Genomic DNA, 17,057 nt, shown 5'->3' with positions numbered 1-17,057 from the left:
TGCTGTGGAGGAGGTAACATCCATCAGTTGGCCCAGTCTGAGGTTTTTTTGTTCAAATGTTAATAAATGTTTTATAGTTACTGTTGAAAAAAAGGGGCTGACTCCTCCTCATCTGCAGAATCGTGGGGTGAGCGTATTGCATCACTTCCTGTTTCTGCACAATCTTGGCTTTCTACCTTACTGTTTAATTGCAGCTCCTATTTTACCTAAATAAGTGATTTCTCCACACAAAAATTAATACTTGAGATGTGACATACGCTTGTATTACACAAGCACGTGCTCTTCTCAAACATAACTAGCTAACGTTTGCTTATTTTACCTATTTTAGCTTCGCTATCTTAGCAGTTATCTGTTAGAAATGTCTTCTCTGTCTCCCTCTGTCTCTCACTTGCTCGGTGTGTCTCATGTTCAGTTTTTCCTCTGCCTCCTTTAGTGATAATGGTTTATGTAATAAGTGTAAGGTTTTTGCAGCTGTGGAAGCAGCATGGAAAATAATCCAGCTACTCAGTAAATGGTAAATGGTCTGCACTTATATAGCGCTTTTCTACCTATTGGCACTCAAAGCGCTTTACACTGCTTCTTATTTACCCATTCACACACACATTCATACACCGATGGGGGAGCTGCTATGCAGCTGGCCAACACTCACCAGGAGCAACTAAGTTGGGGTTCAGTGTCTTGCTCAAGGACACTTCAACATGTGACCGAAGGAGCCGGGGATTGAACCAACAACTGTGAGATTGGTGGACAACCGCTCTACCTTCCTGCGCCACAGTCGCCCCAGGGTACGGAGCCTGAGTCCGTAGCTGGTGCGGGCTGACCTAGCGTAGCCCCAGCTAGCTGTCCCCCCTGCAGTTCCTGAGCAGCCCGGAAGCCAGTCCGGCTGGGTGACGGTTCGTAAGAGATCGAATGCTAAACAGACGCCCGAGGTTCACCACCAGTCGGCTCACATTTCTAATAAATTTCCCCCACTCGGCGACAAGTGGGGGGGAAAAGCAAGAGTACAGCCTTCTTCCACCTGCGGAACATTGCCAAAATTAGGAGCTCTATAGTCGGAAACATGAAGTTAGAATCCAGTGGCCATAGTCAAATGTCTTCCTGGGGCCAGAGCGGGCGACGTTGAATCATATTGGAAACTCCTGGCTAAGGATAAATGTAAATACAGCAAGATTATTAGAGGAGTTAATCATAATAACCTAATAAAAGTTAGGACTACTTCTCTTACAGAACAAAACCCCAAAACTATTAAATGTGGATTATTAAATATCATATCTCTCTCTTCTAAATCTCTGTTAGTAAATGACTTAATAAGCGATCATCAATTCGATTTATTTTGTCTCACTGAAACTTGGTCGCAACAAGAAGAATATGTCAGTTTAAATGATTCATATTAATGATCATGTTCCTAGAAGCACAGGCCGAGGTGGAGGAGTAGCAGCAATCTTCCATTCTAGCTTATCAATAATTCCTAGACCTGAACATAGCTATAACTCATTTGAGAGCGTTACTTCTAGTCTTTCACACCCAAACTGGAAAACTCCGGTCCAGGGGTCACCAGGTGTCCGTGGGTTCCCAGGTTGCCCGGAAGGACCACATGAGTGGTCCTGTTCTATAAATAGCTCGCCATAGCACCACTTACCAATGAACTGCATTTAAATTTTTTGGTTGCTATTCTTTTTTAAATCCCATTTGATAGTTATTTTGAGTAATCATTAACAAGATCAGTGTCTTCACATAGATGAATATCATTAATTGAATTAATTATTAATAATAACATATAATTAAAGGTAAACTGAGCAAATTTGTTATTTCAAACGTTTATATTAAACTGGTAGCTATTCGCTTGGTGACCCCTGCTCCAGTCCCTTATTCAGAGTTTTTGATTGAATTTTCTGATTTTCTATCTGATTTAGTGCTTAGTACAGATAAAGTCATTATAGTGGGTGACTTTAACATTCATGTAGATGCTGACAGTAACTGCCTGAGCACTGTGTTTAAATTATTATTAGATTCAGTTGGTTTTTCCCAAAATGTAAATAAACACTGTTTTAGTCACATCCTAGACCTTGTCCTTACGTATGGAATTGAAATGGATAATTTAACCATATTTCCTCACAACTCTCTCCTGTCTGATCATTTTCTAATAAAATTTGAATTTACACTTAGCAGTTTGGGAAAAATTCCACTATAGCAGATGCTTAAGTAAAAAAGCTGTCAACAAATTTAAAGAAATTATTTTTTCATCATTTGCTACAGCATATGTTAATACAATGGAAAGTAGCCACTTTAATGTTACTCCTGCACAAGTAGATTATCTTGTTTACAATTCTGCAGCCTCACTACGTACAATACTCGATAGTGTTGCCCCTCTGAAAAAGAAGGCAGTAAACCAGCAGAGGTGATCTCCATGGTATAGTTCACAAACACGCAACTTAAAACAGGCAACATGAAAGTTAGAAAGGAAGTGTTGTTCCAGAAAGTTAGAAGAATCTCATTTAGCCTGGAAAAACAGTTTAAAAATGTACAAAAAAGCTCTCAGTGATGCCAGAACAGCATATTATTCATCATTAATAGAAGAAAACAAGAACAACCCCCGGTTTCTGTTCAGCACTGTAGCCAGGCTGACTAAGAGACATAGTTCTGTTGAGCCTAGTTTTCCCTTAACTCTGATCAACAATGACTTCATGACCTTCTTTATGAATAAAATTGTAGCTATTAGAGAAAGAATTCACCAGATCCTCCCCCCAAATATTACAGATAGATCTTCACATACAGTAGTGCTAGAATCATCAATAAGGCCCCACTCCCTGTTAAACTGCTTTTTACCCATAGATCTCTCTGAGCTAACTTCAATTATTACCTCATCTAAACCAACAACCTGTTTGCTAGACCCTATTCCAACTAAGCTGCTCAAGGAAGCTTTACCCTTAATAGATACGTTCATATTAGATATCATAAATCTATCTTTAGAAACAGGCTATGTACCACAGGCCTATAAGGTAGCTGTAATTAAACCATTACTTCTCTCCATTGGCTTCCCATTAAATCTAGAATAGAATTTAAAACCCTGCTTCTTACATATAAAGCTCTGAATGGCTCAGGCTCCATCATATAAAGAAGACCTCATAGCACCATATCATCCCATTAGACCACCATTAGCTATCAAGCTTCTCTCCTGTGGAACCAGCTCCCAGTTCAGATTCAGGAAGCAGACACCCTCTCTACTTTTAAGTCTAGGCTTAAAACCTTTCTGTTTGATAAAGCTTATACTTAGTTATAGTTATATAACTATAACTGTATATATACTTTCCTCCTCTTGTCCCTCTCTCCTCTCCTCTCACCCCACAATTTTTACCACTGTATGACATTAACCCTGTGTGTTTTCTCCCGTAGTTGTCTTTCTCCTTTCACCTTGAAATTACTTTTGCAAATTGGCGCTATATAAATAAAGTTGAATTGAATTGAACTCGATATATATCCTTACTGTAACATTTGTGGAAGTTAAAGCAAAACTCTGACATCAATTATCCTCTGATTTGCATTTTTGTTTTCTTGGACTGTCTGGTATGGAGCCTTTGCAGCCACAGAATGTTTAGATGACCGGTGGTCTCATGAAAGCATAAGTATGAAACTAGATATTTGTTGGCGTATGGTATGAACACATTTACACTATCAGCCCCCAGAAATGGAACACAATGCTATAAGGATCAAAGTTTTCCTACCTTGCAGGTATCATCACTGACACAGTCTTTCAGTACATTTTCAGCATCACTTGCTAAATATACATTCTCCTCATCTGAGTTCCAGGGTTCCACGTCTAGATGCACTGAGTCTAGACGAAGATCCTGCATGCAACCTTTATAATGTCCTCCCCACACATCAGAGGCCCAGTGTCCAGGAAGTCCTCCTACGTAGGCCTGGTCTCCACTGCTAACACTCACTTCAGGGACTTCTCCTATTCTGTAGCGCAGGCCTGCATGCTCAAAGATCACCTGTCTGTGTTGAACCTCCACCTGCACAAGCTGCTTCTCACCAGTGCTCACGAATATCGGAGCTGTCAGTGAGGCACCGCTGGGTAGGGAGCTGACCAGCACCCTCCCCATCCCCAGGTAGACTGAGAAATAGACTTCTGTTCCTTCTTTCTTTGTGGGTCTCCTCAGCTGGAACAGCAGCCCATCTTGCTTTAATGACTTCAGGAAGAAGGACACGTTAAAGCTGCTCCCGTGGTTCTTACCTACAATGTAGGCACTGAAACTTTCTGTGTCCTCATGGCTGTATGTCCATGAGGGGAATTCTGTCAGAAAACAATCAGAAATATTGGTTACTGAAATGAAAAGTGCATAAGAACTGTTCTAGAACTTCATTAGCATTAGCATTTGAGTATGACAAATACCCCAGCAAATGTTGTTTCAGGATGTCAAACCTGTGGACAGCAAGACTTTTACTGCAGGAGGACTTCAAACATGAAGTTTGCATTATTGTCTGTGTAATGTGTCTTTTTAATGTGAATTGAATTGTTTTTGCAGCAGTAGTGCAGCCGCAGCTAATCTTGCTTCTGTTTATGAATCCTGACATGAGAAAACTGATGTTTTCCAGCTAGTGCCACATCTTTTGCCACAGAAACAATGTTAAATCTTTATAAATGAAATCACAAAAATCAACTGATAAAGTATTACAATTATCACAATATCAGAGCAGAATATCTTGTTTCAAGACTAATTGTAGCCAGAACAGACGCAGTTCTGGAGGGTGGCCAGGGGGGCCATGACCACTCCTGGCTAAAGTCTGGTCCACCCCACCGGCTACCCCACATAGAATCTTGGCTCTTACTCAACTCTCTGGACATGATGGACTCACCGACATGTCCAAATCTCACACAGTCTTTAAGATAAAGTAGCAGGAAGATGAAGTGCTGCAGACGCTGGATTGTTTTGTGTGTCGAAAGTACAGATGTGAAACTCTATGGCAGTTTTTGAATGGTGTGGATACATCAAGGAAAACCAGAAGTTATGATGAATTATTCACGTGTGTTCAATTGTACAAATTAGGACACATCTAGCATGGTAAAGCGTTTTAAGGGTAAATATATACATTAAAATCAAAACTATTCAAAATGATTAGATATTCCCTGGACTCCAGAAGGTTAAGACTAAACCAACAACTTGTCTGCTAGACCCTATTCCAACTAAACTGCTCAAGGAAGCTTTACCCTTAATAGATACGTTCATATTAGATATCATCAATCTATCTTTAGAAACAGGCTATGTACCACAGGCCTATAAGGTAGCTGTAATTAAACCACTACTTAAAAAACCCTGTCTTGACCCAGGTGTTTTAGCCAATTACAGACCAATATCTAATCTCCACTTTATTTCGAAAATAATTGAAAAAGTAGTTCAAAACAATTATGTGATCACCCGTACAGGAATAATTTGTATGAAGACTTTCAGTCAGGATTTAGAGTTCACCATAGTACAGAAACAGCACTGGTAAAAGTCACCAACGATCTTCTCATGGCCTCAGATAATGGACTAGTCTCTATACTTGTTCTGTTAGAGCTTAGTGCTGCATTCGATACCATTGATCATAACATTTTATTACAGAGACTGGAAGATGAGATTGGGATTAAAGAAACTGCACTAGGTTGGTTTAAATCTTATCTGTCTGATAGATTTCAATTTGTTCATGTTAATGATGAAGCCTCCATGCACACAAAGGTTAGCTATGGAGTTCCACAAGGCTCTGTGTTAGGACCAATACTTTTACTTTATATATGTCTCCTTTAGGCAACATTATTAGAAAACACTCCATAAATTTCCACTGTTATGCTGATGATACTCAGCTATATTTATCTATGGAACCAGATGAAAATAATCAGTTAATAAAGCTTCAAGCCTACAACACATAAAGGCCTGGATGTCCTACAATTTTTTAGTATTTGGGCCCAATAATCTCAGAAATATGATGAATTGTTGGGTTCTCTCTATACATCTTTATAGTCTTGACTTTATTCTGTACAGTTCCTTGAGATGACTTTGTTGTGAATTGGTGCTATATAAATAAAGTTGAATTGAATTCAATTGAATTAAGAATCATAATGCAACAGCTGAGGCAAGCCGTCAAAATTTATAGATACTAATACATAATTATGTAATGAATGAGCATTATGACATTACACATTACAGTATGTAGCTTTTTTTAAAATTTTCAGTAGATAGGTTCAAACCCTATCTTAATGTAGACAGGTGCTGTCAAACATAAATAATAATAGCGATGAGGCAAATTGTGCATAATTATGAGATGCCACAGACTTTGACACTGTCAATATTTGATCCAGTGGGTGGATTAAGTCTCTTGTTACAGCATGTTTTATTCACAAGAATTGCATATTGTAGTGAAAACATTACTGAAAATTTTGTGGAAAAAGCCGAAAAAAAAAAGTACAGAAGAACTGCTTGGATGAGTGACAAAAGAAAAACTCTGCTTAATGTGTACTGATGAATATTAATTATACAAGACTGGAAACCAGTCTACTCTACTCTGCACAGCCCTCCCTCTCTCTGCTCTGCTACGCTTCCCAAGTGATCTAAAAAATTACAAATCCAGCAGAAATCTTCACTCAAGGCCTTTTGTGAAAATCACAGAATAGCACAGCACCACATATTTAAGAAATGATCAGCTTCCAGTGCCATTGTGTGAATCTGGGTCACTAAGACTTTAACCTTACCTCTCCACATTTTTACTAAACAATAAAAATGTTCTAAAAACATACATATTTTACTTTTTTTTTGAGAATAATTGTGCACTATGGTATTGCTACTTTTGTCCAAGTAAATGACATCTCTCACATCTGGTTTAACAACATTCATCAAGAGTTTTAAAGAACTTGCTGGTGGTGAATGTGCTTATTGTACCTTTTGAGCAGCTCTCACTGTAGAAGGGACGATAGCAATCACACATGTAACTGGTCCACAGGTCCACACAGCGTCCATGTCCATTGCAGGGGTCAGGTTTACACCATTCAGTCTTACTACATCCAAGCTCATGACCTTGGCCCTCTGGAAATGTTTGAGGTAAGATAGGCTTGGAGTCTATCATCAGGTCTTCTATACATCCAATGAAGCCTGCACGACTTACAGAGTACTCTAAAAGCTCCTCTGGTACTCCACCTATATAAAGTTGAGTGAAGGCCTCAGAGGGCTGGAAAGGTGGGTCATTTGTTCCACCATCTAAAACTCTGCACCCATCTCTATCACAGCCCGGGCCTTTCACAATCAAAACCAGACCTTCATTATCTAAATAAACATGAGCATCCCTCCAGTCTCCGTCACTAGCCAAGCCAGGAAATGTTACATCCAGTTCAGACTCCTCAGAAAAAGCTTTTGCATAAAGACGACCATTCACAATCTCCAGCAGTAGGTGGTTGTTCACATATCCTCTGTAAAAGAGCAACATATTGGGTAGAGTTGTCCGAAAGCGTAGTTGCACTCCCACACCTCTGTGACCATAATGCTTGACCTCCCTCCGGCTCCTTTCTTCTAGAACGACCTGGATGTTAATAAATCCTGGGGTGGAGAAAGAAAACGTTGTTCTCGTGGAGCACTGCTCATCGTAGAAGCCATGAGGGCATAAGCACGTGTAGCCATGTTTTCCACCTTCCAGCCACGGATGGCAGGTGGCTCCATTCTGGCATTCATGGTCCACACAGCCGCTGAGTTTTACATCACAGTGATTCCCTCCCCAAGAAAGTCTACCGGGCTCTGCCTCAGGACAGTGGCAAGAGTAGGACGCCCTGCCGTCTTCACACCAGCCACCATTCTGACAGGGTTGGCTCTCACATTCATCAATGTTCACTTCACACAGCATACCTGGGGGGAGATGGCACTGATAGTTTAATATCATGAGGTGCTGACAAGAAAATTGCAACTCAACTCAGTAAATATATGATAGGAAAGGAGGAGGGAGAGCAAGAGGAGGACATGCAGTGATGGTCCATTGTTGGACATGAACTTGGGACATCATTATGGTTAAACCCAAAGACATGAAATGTACATTCCTCTACTGAAACTGGCTACTGTAGGCCTAAGATTCCCAACCCAGGCCCTTAGGGAACACAGCCTGATAGTTTTTCAGCAACTGCTAATTACCTGGATCAGGTGTGTTCAGTCAATCAGAAGCTGGAAGATACCGACTTAGATGAGGGTGGGTTGGAGAAAGACAAAGCAAAAACACCTGATTCAAGTAATCTGTAGTATGTAGGTTGGAAAAGAAGTAGATTCCTGAGGACCAGAGCTGGGAATTCCTCCTGTACACCATGTTTAAGTCCATTGGACTTGAACAACACAGATTTATCACACATTCATCTATTGTGCTTTTAAGGTTTGCCAGGTACTGGAGCTTATCCCTGTGTGACAGATGTGATACACCCTAGACAGTTCAAAACACTATCTTGAAACATATTATTTTCCGTTTATGAGGAGGTACAGGACTCACCAAGAAATCCAGGAGGGCATGTACAGATGTAGCCATTGATCTTATCCTCACATATGCCTCTGTTCTGGCATGGTTCAGACTCACACTCATCAATGTTGACAGAGCAGTTCTCTCCTGTAATGTGACAAAAATCATGCAATGATCACAGGAATCAAAAAAAAAAAAAAAATGACGTGAGCTAGTACCCGAGTAGTTTCTGCAGTTTTACTGACCTGCAAACCCTGGCTGACACTGACAAATATATCCAGCTGCATCTGTGAAGCTGAGCTCCCAGTCCAGCTCCCAGTGAGATGGATCTGAACGCTCATAGCACTCCCCACCATTCTCACAGGGCTGCTCAGCACACTCGTCAATGTCAATCTCACAATGTGGTCCTTCATAACCTACGTAAGCAAAACATATTATGTAGTTTTACTCCAGTGTGGATGTAGCAACAACTAAAATCGAAGTGACACAGAAAGATGAGAGAACAACCTCCAACTTATGTTGTGGTGTTTTTGTTTTTAGTTTTTTTGGCGTGAAATTACCACAGTACCACACTGAGCTGCTGGCAGGTTGCATACATCTACGTCTCGTTACCAACAATCTATTCCTTTAAATTAACAACAAGAACACTGTTGTTGCATTCATGTTAGGTTTCGTTGTTCAATTCTGTTATTTTTTTACAACATTAAACATTTTCTATTGTCTTTTAATAATAAAAACATATAAACATATAACCAAGGAAATGGTGAGTTGTACTTTACTGATGTAATTTGTTTCCATTTAATTTTTCATTTACAGTACTTTTACTGTCATTTATTTAGGGGGGAGCTGTTGTACCATTTATTTGACAGCTTTAGTTTATTAGAACTAAAAATTAGAACAAAATATATTGACGTATTATTATGGATGAAAAATGGAAATGTAAAATGGTTAAAATCTACTCCAACTTTATCAAATGCTGCTTGTCTCTAAGAGTTTATTCACCAAAGCTACAGAGTGTAACAAGAACAGCAACTTTTCACTTTTTTAAAGTTTGCATTTTACAGCACGAATGTGACATGAATTCACAATCAGTGTTTAGTCATTTGAAGAAGTTGAGTTTCTCTGGTGTGTAACCTGCAGAAACCTTGTTAAAGTGGAACAAATATGGACTAGACTTGTATATTTATGTTCTCAACAGTATCTATAGTGTTTTAAATACTAAATTTTCCAAGTGAATTTGAAGTAGTACTTGTAGTGGATTTTTTTGGACTTGAATATTGAGCTTGTGTACTTCTTTAGCTACTATAGCAGTTAATAAATTCAATCCCAGACAACCTATTCTAGGCGACTCCTAAATGCAAAATATATTGCTTTAGGTCAGATGAGTTTTGAGTGGCCATTTACATCAGTTGTGTGTCAGTGGGAGCTCTACAGTCTCTGGGTTCTGTGGAAACCTGCAGCTACCGATGCTAAGTGATCAGAGCCCAGTCTGTTTATTTGGTTGTCGCAATGTTGGAACAGAAATACTTGGTGTGCAGTGGTACTGTGGTTTAGTACCTGGCCAGCAGAGGCAGGTGTATCCTTTGACTCCATCAAGACATGAGGCACCGTGCTGACAGGGATCAGAGGCACACTCCAGGATGTCTACCTCACAGTGGTCACCCTCGAATCCTGTATTACTGCAGTCACAGTTGTAGCTGTAACACACACGGGTTTTTATTTAGCGAGTTGTCAAAAAAGCAGCACTGTGTGGATTTCTCCAAGAACATGGACTTGTCCTCAGCCTCAGATAGAATCAATTAGCATATACGAAGTAAGTGAATGCTGAAGTCCAATGATGATTAAAAATTCTGATTACTGGAGGCTGACTCCAAATAGTCAAAGTTCCAGCCAATTTTCACTTTTAATATAGTTCCTGGTGGTGATTTTAAGTGATGTTTCTACCATTACAGAGTCACTTATATGCATTGATATGATACTCACAGTTCTTAGAGCCCAGAGTTTCTTATCTCATCTCAGTTGCACACAGCTTTTCCCACCTGTTCTAAATGTTTGGTTGCTGATTCAAAACAGATGCATCATGAGAAAAGTCCAGACTCCGGGCTTCTAAAGCAGCTATGGATTTCATTTTCCTATTCTTATTTGCTAAAAGGCTTCATGTTTAATTTCAGATACAACACAGACCTAACTATTCTCACATAAATGTTGAACGTAAATAACCTTAGATGTGAAACAGTTTAAAAAGCTGATGTCAATGACGTTATGTCTGCTAGAAAGAACTGAAGGAGACTCAGATGCATGCATGTTTTCTCCTGTAGGAGAACACTGTGCAGAGAGGTTGTAGTGTGAAAATCAACTTGGAGCTATAGGGTTTAAGGTGACATGTCTCCCTTTGTCTGACCCAGCATTGACTGTATTTAAATACTAATGTGAATTCTTTCAAAACTTCAGGTGTATTTGGTCCAGTGTGCATAGGCTGGAGCAGCACCCACCCTCACTTGTGGAGTTGTGATGTCTCCTCTTGCAATAGTTCTTGATTTGGCCTATATTTTTAGTTTTGATTCCATCCCGTTTCATTCTTTCTTTTGGTGGATGTTTAGCAGCAGCACACGGCAGCGCTGTGGACCCTGACAAACGAACATACCTGTTCACCATGTCGTGGCACACAGCTCCATTTTGACAGGGCTCGCTTGCACACTCGTCCACGTCAACCTCACAGGTAACGCCATCAAACCCAGGCAGACATTCACATGAGTACATGCCAATCATGTCATGGCAGGTGGCTCCGTTGCGACAGGGGTTGGACTGACATTCATCTATTTCAAACTCACAGTTGACTCCTGGGGAAGGGGGGGATAGTCAGGGAACAGTGATGATGATAACAGTAAGTGAAGATTGTCATATTTGGGAAATGCAGCTACATCTAAATGATCTGACACATTTTTCTGAATCAACACATAAACACTGATCTGCCCAAATTTCCCTATTACTGTGTCTATTCTGATCCCAACATATCTGCAGTAATAAACATTTTTTTCACATTATCCAAAGAAAGTGATGCCGAAGTGCTATTGTAACCTGAGCGTTCCCAGATGAACAGGGAGCCCCTGTGACACAGAGCAGGCTCATGGAAAAAGCAAGACAGGAGTGTTTTCTCTCACTCCGCACGGTGACTTTATCTGAGCCACAGATAAGATGCCTGACTAATAACATCTTACTGTGCACTTAAAATACTCCTCATGTTCACTTTATCTCTAACAGACAAAACACTGTAACAATAGTGAGGAACAAGAAGTAGAAAAAAACTTTGTAGGAACAGAGAAAAATGCTGTCAGCAGCAGAACGTTCTTGTCTCCCTTTGACGAGAAGATGAATAAAGATTTCATACTAAACATGTTGATTCAGATTAAATCTAATGAAACACGTGTATGATAGGATGTGTGACACTGGGCCTTGAGTAGCATATATAACTGACAAATTGAAGGCTCAACTAATGTTCTGTTCTCTCAGTCGTGATGGTCGTGGCTGCCAGTGACTGAGCTAGTGTAGATACAGTATTAGTGCTTTGGTTGGTTCCAGAAGCTTGCACATGTCTGTACTATCACAGTGAGAGTCATCCTGACCTCCTCACACATTAGTCGTGGAGCACTTTGTTTTACAAAGTTGTTTTTTATTGTCTAACTTCATTGAATTGGAACCACTGACCTTTTCATTTCTGTCAGTACAGCTCAATTACATATGTCTGCACTTATATACCTATTGAAAAAGCCCTTAACACTGCTTCTCATTCACCCATTCACACTCACACACACTGATGGGGGAGCTGTTATGCAGCTCAGTGTCTTGGTCAAGGACAATCAAACATGTGACTGGAAGAGCCAAGAATCGAACTGACTGAGGTAGGTCGACGCCGCAGTCGCCTCTCACATGTGCAGTTTTAGTTTGGTGATTCCTGACAGCAGACTAGAAGCCCAGGCTTCTTAAAAACTAACAGTGTTATTACTACTTTTGAGCACATATGCATGTTGTACATACATGATACAGTAAAATTTGTCCACTACAGGTGGCTCACAAGGAGCTAGCACAGTGTCTCACTCAAGGACACACCTGGTTCATGGGCAGGGATTTATTTAAGGAGACATCGCAGCCTGATGCTCTACCCATTGAGCCACCAGGCTGTTCATTTTTAATGCCGTTTGGTGTCTTAGAATTAAACTTTCCCGCAGAAACCCGTCTCCTAAAGATCCAATTTCTATACAACTAAAACTGCAAACACAGTTTTTCTACAGAACATAATTGCAATTACACTTTCTATTACATCAGGACATATTGATATGTAATTGAGGGCGACTGTGGCTCAGGAAGGTAGAGCAGTTGTCCACCAATCTCACAGTTGTTGGTTCAATCCCCACCTCCTCCAGTCACATGTCAAAGTGTCCTTGAGCAAGACACTGAACCCCAACTTAGTTGCTCCCAGTGAGTGTTGGCCAGCTGCATAGCAGCTCCCACATAGGTGTTTGTGATTGTGAGTGTGAATGGGTGAATAAGAAGCAGTGTAAAGTGCTTTGAGTGCCAATAGGTAGAAAAGCTCTATATAAGTGCAGAACATTTAACTTAAATGGCAAGTTGCAATGCACTTAAATGTTTTTCTTCCAAAATATCAGATCTTGTCTGACTACATTATTATAGACACTGACATCACTTAGTTAAGGTCAGAGACAGATCATAGTTTGGCTTAAGAAAGAAATGTACAGTAACAGTCACTCTGGAGGTGTGTGTGTGTGTGTGTGTGTGTGTACATACCTGAAAAGCCCAGCAAGCACTCACACTCATAGTGGTCCTTCTCATTGATACAGGTGGCGTTGTTCTCACAGGGTCGTGAAGCACACTCGTTAATGTCGATTTCACAATTGTAGCCCTGAAACCCAGGCACACAGAAGCAGTGGTACTCTGCTACTCCATCTATACATATGGCGCCATTCTGACAGGGTTCTGACAAACACTCATTAATATCTTCCTCGCAGGTCTTTCCTTTGAACCCTGGGGCACAGTGACATTCAAAGCCCTCTGGTTGTAACACACAAGTCCCATTGTTCCTACAGGGCTCATCAATACAGTCCGTTACATGCGTCCTGCAGTCCTGTCCGCCGAACCCAGCAGGACATCTACAGAAGTATCCATTCAGCTGGTCCACACACAGAGAGCGTGGTTTGAGGCAGGGGTTACTCTGACACTCGTCCACCTCCTCTGTGCAGTTATCACCAGTTAGCCCTTCCAGGCAGATGCAGTGGTACTCTGCGGTACCAGGGGTGCTGGTACAGTTTTCACACGGAGCAAAGAAGCAGGCATCATAAAGTTCATCACAGTCTTTGCCCATGTATCGCACACCATCTCTGGCACATATACAGGCATAATCATCCATGGTGTCGACACATGTAGCTCCATTCTGACATGGAGCAGACAGACATTTGTCTGATGAGGCTGTACAGAGGATACCTGAAAACCATAAAGAAGATCAGCTAATGCAACTGAAGTGTCATGGCCCAACAAAATGTTGAGGCATCACAGAATTTTGCAAAGGATAATATATATTTACCTGCTGTTTTTAATTGTTTATTTTGAATACTTGATTCTATTCTATTATATTGTAATAACATAAGGAGACATCCACGACAGGGTCTCACGTGTGAACAGCTGGACAGCAGCCGGCCCTGACATGATCCAGAGCTACAGGTTAAAGTATCTAACTCCATGAGCACCTGGCTGCATAAATGAGGCTGGAACCCACACTGAATGGTTAATCAAAGGCCATACTGTCCTGAAGAACCCCGAGGAGGGAGCTGTCCCATCCAACTACTTGCCAATAACCTACCTATACACAACATGCAAGCTCCTGTCTGTCACCGTAGTGGTTAAGATGAGCAGGCACATGGATCCATACGTGAGCAGAGCCCAGAAAGGAATTGGTAGTGACACCAGAGAAGCAAAGCACCAGCTACTGGTAGATAAACAGTGAATTGAGACTTCAAGAATAGGACACCAAACTGTGCTCTGCAAGAAAGCCTACGGCTCAAACAAACAGATGAGGGCTGTAATTTAAAGTGGAGTCTCTCACCCTCTTCCTGTCTGTAGTTACTCAGTAGATACACTTTATGTATAAAATATCTGTCTTCATTTATAGCAGCAAAGACATGGACGGGCTGGAGAATGGCTAACATGTGGTTACCTGCTTGTGACTCTTACTCATTCTGACACTGACTCCAATCTGGCACACGCTCCTGGCACAAGACTTCAATCCTTTTGTATACAGCTAAACCCTCTCACGTGTCTGTTAGTTTGGTTGTAGGTCAAAATACTTACCTTGGGTCATTCCAGATAAGTTGGTAACATTTGAAGAAAAAGCTCTACAATGGCCGAGACTTTCTCTAAACAAAAAAAGCTCAGGGTGCTCAGGGTTTATTTCAATAGGGTCTTGACGCTCAAAAAAATACATACATCCATGTTGACCACCTTTGTTGATGTGGTGGTGCTGAAACTTAATATGCCTTTTAATTTGTTAAGCTTGAGACACCTTAAGCTTCTGTTAGTGAACACTACAGCTGGTGGGTTCTGTACCAACATAAAAAGGGTTTGGTAGTCAGAAATGTCTCTAGAAGACATTTCTAAAAAAACAGCAGATTCCAACATAATCGGTTTAAACAATTGTACGTGAATCCAAGGGATTGGGAGGTGGAGCCTCTTTCCAGGGTCTGGAAGAAGACCAGAACTGTGTGAGTCAGGTGAGAGGACATTGGTTCAGATGGTCAGGAACAACCCAGGAACCATCATGACACAGGTCTGTCATAAAGTGGAAGCTGCTGGAACACCAGTGTCACTGTCTACAGTCAAGTGAGTTTTACATGGACTAAAAGACTGCTGTCCAAGAAAGAAGCTTCTGCTCTAAAGCTAACACCTTATAGCTCCACTAGAGTTTTGACTGGCCAAATGGACAGAAAAAACAGAGAAGAAAAGAAGGACAGAAAAGAAATATACTTCAGGAGGAAAGTTATAGGGTCAGACGAGACAAAAACTGATCTGTTTGAAGGAGTAAAGTTGAGACATTCAAACCCAAGAACAGCGGACCTACTGATAAGCTCTAGCATCCTGCTCTGAGGCTGTTCTGCTGCCAGCGGAACTGCTGCTTTGTACGGAGTGGATGGAATAATGAAGGAAGATTTCCTCAGAATCTGAGTAAGAAAGGACGAAAACTTTTGTCTCTGTGAGAAAGTGCAGTTGACCTTGTTGCTTGGTATGATGTAGTGCCAGTGGGTGTAAGTAAAAGCAATTTTAACACCATAATCAAGGTAGTGTTCCTGGTCAGTCGTCCTATTTATGAAGTCAATGTAAATGCAAAACAAAAAAGGCCGTCGTCCTATAAGATATATGGCATATGGAAATTGCCATAATAATTTACTGACAGTGAATCCAATTGAATTAATCAAACGTGTTCCCACTATCAACACTGTTATAAGTTACTAGTAGCTGTACTTTTAAAGCAGCCTCACAGACTTGTTTGTGAAGCTGCCTTTTCACATGCTGATTGTTATATTTATTCTGCTTATGTTTGACTAATTTTTGATATATTTGATATTAACAGAAGGATCTACTAATATGACTGTGAGGCAAGTATCAGAATGCAGCACATATGTGTCTACAACTACAAGGGCTAAGATACTTTTATCTTTGCTGGGATCTAATCTTTATTAGACAATGTCAGGTTTATGGGTAGTTCTTAGAAAATGTCACAAGCCTAAAAATTCTCTTAGAATTTCATCACTAGGACCAGCTTAGATCTTTGCCACAAAACAAACAAATTTAATTGAACATTACCAACTGAAAGGCGAGAAGAGGAAACTTGCTGAGCTCAGGGGTCCCACAATTGTGGAATGAGCTACAGAACTCATGTACAGACCATTTACTCAACTCTGCAAGCTCAGCAGACTCACTTGCAATATTCAAAAAGCTGGTGAAGATCAAAGTTTTCCTCAAACACTTATGCACTTTTGGTTAAATGTAAATTTATTAGTTGTGGAATATGACTAAATAATATCTGCGCTGCATGTATATTTTTGATCCTGTGTTGAGGTAAAACTAAATAAATAAAAATAAGCAATGTGCAAATTCTTGGGTTTTAAACTGTTTAAAGTAATGACTTCAAACCCAATAATGCCATGACACTCATTTCATGTTGAGTCCATATAAATGTCTGTGGGTTAATAAATATATATACATATATTAGACAAATGAATAGACTATATTTGGAAAGAAATAACTACAGGTCTCTTACGATCTGTCTATGGCCACTGGAGCCACTACTAGTCATCTAGTCATCATTCATACAGTAGGTACAAGTTTTCCTAGTATTGGACCAGTCCAACAGTTTGTTCCTTAAATTAGCTACAATTGTGTTTCTTGTCTTAATTTGCTTTGAGCTAGCGGCTGACAAGAATGACCATACTGTGCTTTATCCTCAATGAATAGCTGTTCTCTGGGCCTGTGAGGCCATTGTGTATGTCAATTCACAAAGTGAACACTTTAAGGGGGGGTTCAGTGAGGAT

General features: G+C 40.5%; 1 protein-coding gene across 1 annotated transcript in view; it reads right to left on the bottom strand.

Annotated features, from left to right (window-relative positions):
* Window positions 1–17,057, bottom strand: part of crb2a (crumbs cell polarity complex component 2a) — a 31,387-nt gene that overhangs the window by 7,811 nt on the left and 6,519 nt on the right. The window contains exons 2-8 of the mRNA XM_067483590.1: window positions 13,264–13,956; window positions 11,105–11,300; window positions 10,018–10,157; window positions 8,706–8,876; window positions 8,494–8,607; window positions 6,915–7,868; window positions 3,723–4,294 (exon numbers count right to left, since the gene is read on the bottom strand). Of these exons, the coding sequence (XP_067339691.1) occupies window positions 3,723–4,294; window positions 6,915–7,868; window positions 8,494–8,607; window positions 8,706–8,876; window positions 10,018–10,157; window positions 11,105–11,300; window positions 13,264–13,956 (2,840 nt within the window). The remainder of the gene's footprint in view (window positions 1–3,722; window positions 4,295–6,914; window positions 7,869–8,493; window positions 8,608–8,705; window positions 8,877–10,017; window positions 10,158–11,104; window positions 11,301–13,263; window positions 13,957–17,057) is intronic.

The sequence above is a fragment of the Channa argus genome, chromosome 18, assembly GCF_033026475.1.
Source record: "Channa argus isolate prfri chromosome 18, Channa argus male v1.0, whole genome shotgun sequence".
Classification (NCBI taxonomy): Eukaryota; Metazoa; Chordata; class Actinopteri; order Anabantiformes; family Channidae; genus Channa; species Channa argus.
Note: the sequence above shows the minus strand (reverse complement) of the source record. Positions and strands in the feature narration are given on the sequence as shown.